The sequence below is a fragment of the Tachypleus tridentatus genome, chromosome 9, assembly GCF_004210375.1.
Source record: "Tachypleus tridentatus isolate NWPU-2018 chromosome 9, ASM421037v1, whole genome shotgun sequence".
Classification (NCBI taxonomy): domain Eukaryota; kingdom Metazoa; phylum Arthropoda; class Merostomata; order Xiphosura; family Limulidae; genus Tachypleus; species Tachypleus tridentatus.
In genome coordinates, this window is record NC_134833.1 from 1,203,796 (window position 1) to 1,215,288 (window position 11,493).

The 11,493-nt window shown below is 33.7% G+C and overlaps 1 protein-coding gene and 1 pseudogene across 2 annotated transcripts in view; both read right to left on the bottom strand.

The window, feature by feature from the left end:
• LOC143226952 (dynein beta chain, ciliary-like) overlaps positions 1-4,805 on the bottom strand; it is a 52,725-nt gene extending 47,920 nt beyond the window's left edge. The window contains 1 exon segment of the mRNA XM_076458507.1: positions 4,739-4,805. Coding sequence (XP_076314622.1) covers positions 4,739-4,805 — 67 coding nt within the window.
• A 796-nt stretch (positions 4,806-5,601) lies between these two features.
• The window catches only part of LOC143226953 (dynein beta chain, ciliary-like), a 186,227-nt pseudogene continuing 180,335 nt past the window's right edge, over positions 5,602-11,493 (bottom strand). Inside the window, exon 54 of the transcript XR_013014816.1 lies at positions 5,602-5,941. The product of XR_013014816.1 is annotated as a dynein beta chain, ciliary-like (transcript). The remainder of the gene's footprint in view (positions 5,942-11,493) is intronic.

Consider the following 11,493-nt stretch of genomic DNA (forward strand, 5'->3'; position numbering starts at 1 on the left):
CTAATAATACTCCACTCCTTCACACATACCTATTACTAGACCACCAAGATTTCTTCCTTTATCATTCTAATAATACTCCAGTCCTGTCACACATACCTATTACTAGACCACCAAGATTTCTTCCTTTATCATTCTAATAATACTCCAGTCCTGTCACACATACCTATTACTAGACCACCAAGATTTCTTCCTTTATCATTCTAATAATACCCCAGTCCTGTCACACATACCTATTACTAGACAACCAAGATTTCTTCCTTTATCATTCTAATAATACTCCAGTCCTGTCACCCATACTTGTTACTAGACCACCAAGATTTCTTCCTTTATCATTCTAATAATACCCAGTCCTGTCACACATACCTATTACTAGACCACCAAGATTTCTTCCTTTATCATTCTAATAATACTCCAGTCCTGTCACACATACCTATTACTTGACCACCAAGATTTCTTCCTTTATCATTCTAATAATACTCCAGTCCTGTCACACATACCTATTACTAGACCACCAAGATTTCTTCCTTTATCATTCTAATAATACCCCAGTCCTGTCACACATACCTATTACTAGACCACCAAGATTTCTTCCTTTAACATTCTAATAATACTCCAGTCCCATCACACATACCTATTACTAGACAACCAAGATTTCTTCCTTTATCATTCTAATAATACTCCAGTCCCATCACACATACCTATTACTAGACCACCAAGATTTCTTCCTTTATCATTCTAATAATCCTCCACTCCCGTCACCCATACCTATTACTAGACCACCAAGATTTCATCTTTATCATTCTAATAATACTCCAGTCCTGTCACACATACCTATTACTAGACCACCAAGATTTCTTTCTTTATCATTCTAATAATACTCCAGTCCTGTCACACATACCTATTACTAGACCACCAAGATTTCTTCCTTTATCATTCTAATAATACTCCAGTCCTGTCACACATACCTATTACTAGACCACCAAGATTTCTTCCTTTATCATTCTAATAATACTCCAGTCCTGTCACACATACCTATTACTAGACCACCAAGATTTCTTCCTTTATCATTCTAATAATACTCCAGTCCTGTCACCCATACCTATTACTAGACCACCAAGATTTCTTTTTCTTCTTTATCATTCTAATAATACTCCAGTCCTCTCATACATACCTATTACTAGACCACCAAGATTTCTTCCTTTATCATTCTAATAATACTCCAGTCCCATCACACATACCTATTACTAGACCACCAAGATTTCTTCCTTTATCATTCTAATAATACCCCAGTCCTGTCACACATACCTATTACTAGACCACCAAGATTTCTTCCTTTATCATTCTAATAATACCCCAGTCCTGTCACACATACCTATTACTAGACCACCAAGATTTCTTCCTTTATCATTCTAATAATACTCAGTCCTGTTACACATACCTATTACTAGACCACCAAGATTTCTTCCTTTATCATTCTAATAATACCCCAGTCCTGTCGCACATACCTATTACTAGACCACCAAGATTTCTTCCTTTAACATTCTAATAATACTCCAGTCCCATCACACATACCTATTACTAGACAACCAAGATTTCTTCCTTTATCATTCTAATAATACTCCAGTCCCATCACACATACCTATTACTAGACCACCAAGATTTCTTCCTTTATCATTCTAATAATCCTCCACTCCCATCACCCATACCTATTACTAGACCACCAAGATTTCATCTTTATCATTCTAATAATACTCCAGTCCTGTCACACATACCTATTACTAGACCACCAAGATTTCTTCCTTTATCATTCTAATAATACTCCAGTCCTGTCACACATACCTATTACTAGACCACCAAGATTTCTTCCTTTATCATTCTAATAATACTCCAGTCCTATCACACATACCTATTACTAGACCACCAAGATTTCTTCCTTTATCATTCTAATAATACTCCAGTCCTGTCACATACCTATTACTAGACCACCAAGATTTCTTCCTTTATCATTCTAATAATACTCCAGTCCTGTCACACATACCTATTACTAGACCACCAAGATTTCTTCCTTTATCATTCTAATAATACTCCAGTCCTGTCACACATACCTATTACTAGACCACCAAGATTTCTTTCTTTATCATTCCAATAATACTCCAGTCCTGTCACACATACCTATTACTAGACCACCAAGATTTCTTCCTTTATCATTCTAATAATACCGCAGTCCTGTCACACATACCTATTACTAGACCACCAAGATTTCTTCCTTTATCATTCTAATAATACCCCAGTCCTGTCACACATACCTATTACTAGACCACCAAGATTTCTTCCTTTATCATTCTAATAATATTCCAGTCCTGTCACACATACCTATTACTAGACCACCAAGATTTCTTCCTTTATCATTCTAATAATACCCCAGTCCTGTCACACATACCTATTACTAGACCACCAAGATTTCTTCCTTTATGATTCTAATAATACTCCAGTCCCATCACACATACCTATTACTAGACAACCAAGATTTCTTCCTTTATCATTCTAATAATACTCCAGTCCTGTCACACATACCTATTACTAGACCACCAAGATTTCTTCCTTTATCATTCTAATAATACCCCAGTCCTGTCACACATACCTATTACTAGACCACCAAGATTTCTTCCTTTATCATTCTAATAATACTCCACTCCCTTCACACATACCTATTACTTGACCACCAAGATTTCTTCCTTTATCATTCTAATAATACCCCAGTCCTGTCACACATACCTATTACTAGACCACCAAGATTTTTTCCTTTATCATTCTAATAATACTCCAGTCCCATAACACATACCTATTACTAGACAACCAAGATTTCTTCCTTTATCATTCTAATAATACTCCAGTCCTGTCACCCATACCTATTACTAGACAACCAAGATTTCTTCCTTTATCATTCTAATAATACTCCAGTCCTGTCACCCATACCTGTTACTAGACCACCAAGATTTCTTCCTTTATCATTCTAATAATACCCCAGTCCTGTCACACATACCTATTACTAGACCACCAAGATTTCTTCCTTTATCATTCTAATAATACTCCAGTCCATCACACATACCTATTACTAGACCACCAAGATTTCTTTCTTTATCATTCTAATAATACTCCAGTCCTGTCACACATACCTATTACTAGACCACCAAGATTTCTTCCTTTATCATTCTAATAATACCGCAGTCCTGTCACACATACCTATTACTAGACCACCAAGATTTCTTCCTTTATCATTCTAATAATACTCCAGTCCCATCACACATACCTATTACTAGACCACCAAGATTTCTTCCTTTATCATTCTAATAATACCCCAGTCCTGTCACACATACCTATTACTAGACAACCAAGATTTCTTCCTTTATCATTCTAATAATACTCCAGTCCTGTCACCCATACTTGTTACTAGACCACCAAGATTTCTTCCTTTATCATTCTAATAATACTCCAGTCCTGTCACACATACCTATTACTAGACCACCAAGATTTCTTCCTTTATCATTCTAATAATACTCCAGTCCTGTCACACATACCTATTACTTGACCACCAAGATTTCTTCCTTTATCATTCTAATAATACTCCAGTCCTGTCACACATACCTATTACTAGACCACCAAGATTTCTTCCTTTATCATTCTAATAATACTCCAGTCCTATCACACATACCTATTACTAGACCACCAAGATTTCTTCCTTTATCATTCTAATAATACTCAGTCCTGTCACACATACCTATTGCTAGACCACCAAGATTTCTTCCTTTATCATTCTAATAATACCCCAGTCCTGTCACACATACCTATTACTTGACCACCAAGATTTCTTCCTTTATCATTCTAATAATACTCCAGTCCTGTCACACACACCTATTACTAGACCACCAAGATTTCTTCCTTTATCAGTCCATTATTCAGATTTTTCTTGCTTGCTCCTGTCCTTTATACCCCAATTAAATGTCCTTACCAATATCTCTCTCATAACATTCTCCACCTATGTCACTGTGCCCTCTATCCTGGTGGTGTATGTGAGCGTTTAATTCAGATAACGTAATCACTTTCTTGAGACTGATTCAATACCAGTCTCTAACACTGGCTCTTAGTGGGGAGGAAAGGTGGGAGACTGTGAATGGAAGTAAGTATTACTGGAAACACATTTTAAAAATAATGTTAACTTCTCAGACATATGTACCTCTTCTCACACCAACAATGAGAAGATGGATGGGCCAATGAGGGCATTATACAAACATAAAGCATTTACATAGGTCATGGGTGTGTCAATACAAGATTAGTGCCTGGTGGGAGACCACACCATTTACAGAACAGGTATGATTTTTTTCCAGAATTTAATTCATGTGTTGTGAGTGGAATTTTACTTGACTTACTATCACTATTGGCCAAGCTCTAGCTGAGGTTCCATACGTCATTTCTACAGAGCCAATTGAAAATTAGATAGAGTATACTGAATCAGTCATTAAAAGTGAGGAATTGGTTTGATAAAAACAAACCTTCCTGGGCAACAGTTGCAACAAAGTGGGATTCTCTGAAAATGTAGCAATGAAAATACTTACCTGTCTGTATAATCTAATGGAAGTGGTTAAGACAGTTACAGGGAATAGACAAAAACCCATAGATGAACATACTGTTAGATCATGTAAATAATGTAAGATAAAAGTTCTGGGAGAGGTTCACATACCAGTCTCCACAGTGTCCTTCCACAGGACAGCTAAGGATATAGAGATGTGACAAACCTGATTAGACATGACTTACAGAAAAATTCCTCTCCTACAAATACAGATTAAAAGTCGTTGTCTAGCAAGTATTAGTGCAGGCAAAAAAAAAACAACCTTCAAGACGCTCACTGAATATGACAATGAATAAAATCCAATCAGTCATAGAAGTGAGAAATAATGATCATATGAAATGATGAAAAAGTTTTATCCTCTTCCATGTCTGACAGCATCTTAGGTAAGAAGAACCAGTCTGAAAATGTAAATAGAATGATAATGTTTTCTGTGGACAAACAGCACAAACCACCCTAATTGATGATGCTGTAGGTCAGCAGCAAAAAATATATACATTCAGGTAAAAGTGATACATGGTGTTGAGAAAGGGCATGTAATCTTACTTTAATATACCAATTACATAACAAGAATGGTTGTTTGGTACAAAGAATCCAGAGGAACTTAGGAAATCCAAAGGGTACTGAGAATTCAAAGAATATTTCGTTGTGAGTATCAAACAGTAGTTAATAAGGTTGCCTTATATAGGACTAATATGGAGGATGAGAAAGCCCTTGCTAAAGAGTTGGGTCAAAAAATGAGCTATGTTTAGCTCTTCTGATCAAAGTGGGTTCAACCTCCTCTCAATACACCACTGCCAATACTTGTGCCACTTATGTTGAGAAATATCCATCTCCAAACTAAGCAAAGACTTAAGACAAATACATATCAATCTTATAAATTAAATCCCAGTGCTGTGTAAAAGAATGCATAACATCTATGCTTGAAGTTTGAGCTCCTGGATAGCCAGGTGTACCATGTCAGGTTATAGTTGCCTTCACAGAGATGGCCTAAGAAGAAGTGGAAGAGGTGGACACTCCTGAAGGTGCCACAGAAACAGAAACCAGGGTATAGCTGCCAATCTATTGCTATCAACAAGACACAACAATGGGTTAAAACAAATCATAGTTAATACCTTAGATAACATATGAAATGGAGGAAAGCCTAGAGTTATAATCCCATTCCATCCTGATGGAATGCATTCATTGCCAAAGTCTGAATGTGAGGTACTGGAGACCAATTTGCCAAAAGTTAGGTCTTCCAATGAATGGTCAACATGCAAACCAGAGTTGCAAAATGAGAGCCAATCCAACAAAAGCTTTGATGAAGCTTCTATCCTGTTGGAAGTATTTTTTGGGTTGAGACAACTGATCTGCTACTGCAGTCATCACCCATGAAACATGGCAAGCTAGTAAGGTGATATGACTGAGAGATCCCAAGAAAGGAGGTCCAAGATTCATAAACAAGGTCTCCTAGATCAAGTGCCTTCTCGATAAGAAATGCAAGACACCAACATTGAATTGTTAGATTGAAGCCTGACAATTTTCCCTTTAATAAGCTCAGACCACAAGATCAAGAAGGGCTAGGACATTGTGTAGGGAGGCCTTGATGTCTGTGTGCAAACCTTGGAATTCCTGACTGTTGGTATATGTACCTCATCCCTGAAGCAAGGCATTTGTAAAGAGATGGAACTCTGAATGAGGTGACAACAGAGTAGCCCATACCTTAGTAGTGTCCCAACTTAACAATTCCTTAAGAACAAAGTATGATCCTGACTAAGAAAACTGGGAAATTCAGTAAACTAATAGTTATGATTCCTTGGTTGCATAAAGACTAGTGAAAAGATCTCTTAATTTGTCATCTCAACGACATGAGGGAATCAAATAATGCCCACCTTTCATTCATGCAATGGGAGAAGAAGAAGTGAGTAAGAGTCAAACATCCTGTTAAGTTGCACAGAGCCAAATGAAAGTTAGCTGAGCTGAACTGAGAGATGTGATGAAAAAAATCTAGACAGATTGAAATGGAACAAGAACAGATCAGTCAGCTCTCAGTATAAAGCTTACCTTAGTTGTTTCTGGAAACAGAATCAGGGTGTGATGTTCTGACAATGGAGGAAATGAAGCAAGCAGTAATCAGTCATTTATGGAATGATGTGTGCACAGTACTATGGAATGGAAGTGACAGTAAAAACTTGCATGATTTGGTAGAACTCAGATGAAACCAATGCTAGTATGAAGGTAAAAACCCTGAACCACAGCACCTGATTACTTAACTCTTGTGCACAAAAAAACAGTGACAGTGGTTGGAAGCTATGAACTTTGACATTTACAAATGACAATTCAGATTCAGGAATGAGTACCTTGTGAAACTTGGAGAATCTAGGCATTGATATGAACAAGAAAGATCAACGAGTGGGCCCCAATCTCCTGTCTTCCTTGGCACGACAAAGAATGAGAATAAAACTTCGGAAGAACTAGCATGACTTTCTCCCTACTTTCAGACCAACCAAACTCTGGTAGCCCTAGAACTAAATTCCAGATCAAGATGATCTGCAAGAGATGAAAACCCTACAGGTGGGATGGATAATATTAGTAAAGATGTGAACTAAATGACTAATTTTGACTCAAGTACCAGTAATGCTCCTGGATCCATAGTTAAGATCAACACATGTCGAAAAATTCTTGGTCCCAAACCCCCACAAATCCCAAAGACGTACAATAATCATATATGCCACTGGTGGCAATCTGACCAAGCAGAAGAGTTGTTGGATACAGAAAAATCTATCCTAGATACCAATGTACAAAATAACTGATGTCAGAACCATTAAATAGCAATGGGAATATGACCCCCCTGTAGCAGATGATGAAATCTGAGATGCCAATAACAACAGAGATGAATGTTTCAGCTACCAATCCAACAATGACATATTAACAATGGTTCCAGCTCATCAGAAATGATAATTAATTATCCCAGAATCTTCCAACAAAGTGTAATATAAGGAAAACAAAACGTATTTTAAGATTTGTAAGTACACAATGAAACCCTGGGCCACCAAGTGACATTGAAAATCAAATGTAGTAAAACATTAATAAAACACAGTCTTACAGTATGTGTGGCACTTCTAAATATTCTATTCTATTGTTGTTAAAACAATAAACCAAAAATTATGGAGTTTGTATCTGCACCTTATTATCATAGCAATCAAAGTAATCTCTGTTGAACTTGAAAATCATATCAACCACAAAAAGATACTAACATATGAAAATATTCCTTAATAAACTTACAATATATATGATTGTTCAAATTACATAATAACAGAAATGGACAAGGCAGTTGATTTTACATACTTCAAAAATAAAATATTTCTACTACACCTACCATCTTTCCATTCTCCAGTTGAGGTGTTAATTATCCCAACAATTTTAATTTTTTTACTATTACACTTACCATCTTTCCATTCTCTAGCTGAGGTGTTAATTATCCCAACAATTTATAATTTTTTTACTATTACACTTACTATCTTTCCATTCTCTAGCTGAGGTATTAATTATCCTAAACAATTTATAATTTTTTTATTATTACACTTACCATCTTTCCATTCTCTAGCTGAGGTATTAATTATCCTAAACAATTTAAATTTTTTACTATTACACTTACCATCTTTCCATTCTCTAGTTGAGGTGTTAATTATCCCAAACAATTTACAATTTTTACTAATACGCTTACCATCTTTCCATTCTCCAGTTAAAGTGTTAATTATCCCAACAATTTTAATTTTTTTACTATTACACGTACTATCTTTCCATTCTCTAGCTGAGGTGTTAATTATCCCAAACAATTTACAATTTTTTACTATTACACTTACTATCATTCCATTCTCTAGCTGAAGTATTAATTATCCTAAACAATTTATAATTTTTTTATTATTACACTTACCATCTTTCCATTCTCTAGCTGAGATATTAATTATCCTAAACAATTTATAATTTTTTACTATTACACTTACCATCTTTCCATTCTCTAGCTGAGGTGTTAATTATCCCAAACAATTTATAATTTTTTACTATTACACTTACCATCTTTCCATTCTCTAGCTGAGGTGTTAATTATCCCAAACAATTTATCCTATTACACTTACCATCTTTCCAACTTTCCATTCTCTAGTTGAGGTGTTAATTATCCCAAACAATTTACAATTTTTTACTATTACACTTACCATCTTTCCATTCTCTAGCTGAGGTATTAATTATCCCAAACAATTTATAATTTTTTATTATTACACTTACCATCTTTCCATTCTCTAGCTGAGGTGTTAATTATCCCAAACAATTTATAATTTTTTATTATTACACTTACCATCTTTCCATTCTCTAGCTGAGGTATTAATTATCCTAAACAATTTATAATTTTTTATTATTACACTTACCATCTTTCCATTCTCTAGCTGAGGTGTTAATTATCCCAAACAATTTATAATTTTTATTATTACACTTACCATCTTTCCATTCTCTAGCTGAGGTGTTAATTATCCCAAACAATTTACCATCTTTCCATTCTCTAGTTTTATAATTATCCTAAACAATAATTTACACTTACCATCTTTCCATTCTCTAGCTGAGGTGTTAATTATCCCAAACAATTTATAATTTTTTATTATTACACTTACCATCTTTCCATTCTCTAGCTGAGGTGTTAATTATCCCAAACAATTTATATTTTTTTTATTATTACACTTACCATCTTTCCATTCTCTAGCTGAGGTATTAATTATCCTAAACAATTTATAATTTTTTTTATTATTACACTTACCATCTTTCCATTCTCTAGTTGAGGTGTTAATTATCCCAAACAATTTACAATTTTTACCATTACACTTACCATCTTTCCATTCTCTAGCTGAGGTGTTAATTATCCCAAACAATTTATAATTTTTTTTATTACACTTACCATCTTTCCATTCTCTAGCTGAGGTGTTAATTATCCCAAACAATTTATAATTTTTTATTATTACACTTACCATCTTTCCATTCTCTAGCTGAGGTGTTAATTATCCCAAACAATTTATAATTTTTTTTACCATTACACTTACCATCTTTCCATTCTCTAGCTGAGGTGTTAATTATCCCAAACAATTTATAATTTTTTTTATTATTACACTTACCATCTTTCCATTCTCTAGCTGAGGTGTTAATTATCCCAAACAATTTATAATTTTTTTTACCATTACACTTACCATCTTTCCATTCTCTAGCTGAGGTGTTAATTATCCCAAACAATTTATAATTTTTTTTATTATTACACTTACCATCTTTCCATTCTCTAGTTGAGGTGTTAATTATCCCAAACAATTTATAATTTTTATTATTACACTTACCATCTTTCCATTCTCTAGCTGAGGTGTTAATTATCCCAAACAATTTATAATTTTTTTATTATTACACTTACCATCTTTCCATTCTCTAGTTGAGGTGTTAATTATCCCAAACAATTTATAATTTTTTATTATTACACTTACCATCTTTCCATTCTCCAGTTGAGGTGTTAATTATCCCAAACAATTTACAATTTTTTACTATTACACTTACCATCTTTCCATTCTCTAGCTGAGGTGTTAATTATCCCAAACAATTTATAATTTTTTTATTATTACACTTACCATCTTTCCATTCTCTAGTTGAGGTGTTAATTATCCCAAACAATTTATAATTTTTTATTATTACACTTACCATCTTTCCATTCTCTAGCTGAGGTATTAATTATCCCAAACAATTTATAATTTTTTACTATTACACTTACCATCTTTCCATTCTCTAGTTGAGGTGTTAATTATCCCAAACAATTTATAATTTTTTATTATTACACTTACCATCTTTCCATTCTCTAGTTGAGGTGTTAATTATCCCAAACAATTTATAATTTTTTACTATTACACTTACCATCATCTTTCCATTCTCTAGTTGAGGTGTTAATTATCCCAAACAATTTATAATTTTTTATTATTACACTTACCATCTTTCCATTCTCTAGTTGAGGTGTTAATTATCCCAAACAATTTATAATTTTTTTACCATTACACTTACCATCTTTCCATTCTCTAGCTGAGGTGTTAATTATCCCAAACAATTTATATTTTTTTTATTATTACACTTACCATCTTTCCATTCTCTAGTTGAGGTGTTAATTATCCCAAACAATTTATAATTTTTTACTATTACACTTACCATCTTTCCATTCTTTAGCTGAGGTGTTAATTATCCCACACAATTTATAATTTTTTATTATTACACTTACCATCTTTCCATTCTCTAGCTGAGGTATTAATTATCCTAAACAATTTATATTTTTTTTTTACATATTACACTTACTATCTTTCCATTCTCTAGTTGAGGTGTTAATTATCCCAAACAATTTATAATTTTTTCCATTTCATTACACTTACCATTTTTCCATTCTCTAGTTGGAGGTGTTAATTATCCCAAACAATTTATAATTTTTTACTTATTACACTTACCATCTTTCCATTCTCTAGTTGAGGTGTTAATTATCCCAAACAATTTTTCCATTCTCTAGTTGAGGTTTTCCTTCTCAATTTATTATAATTTTTTTTATTATTACACTTACCAATCTTTCCATTCTCTAGTTGAGGTGTTAATTATCCCAAACAATTTATAATTTTTACTTTATTACACTTACTATCTTTTTTTTGCATTCTCTGTAGCTTTAGGGGTTAATTATTACAAATACTTTTTTGATTTTTATTATTACACTTACCATCTTTTTTTCCTATTCTTCCATCTCAGGTTGTTAATTATCCCAAACAATTTATAATTTTTTTATTATTACACTTACTCATCTTTCCATTCTCTAGTTGAGGTGTTAATTATCC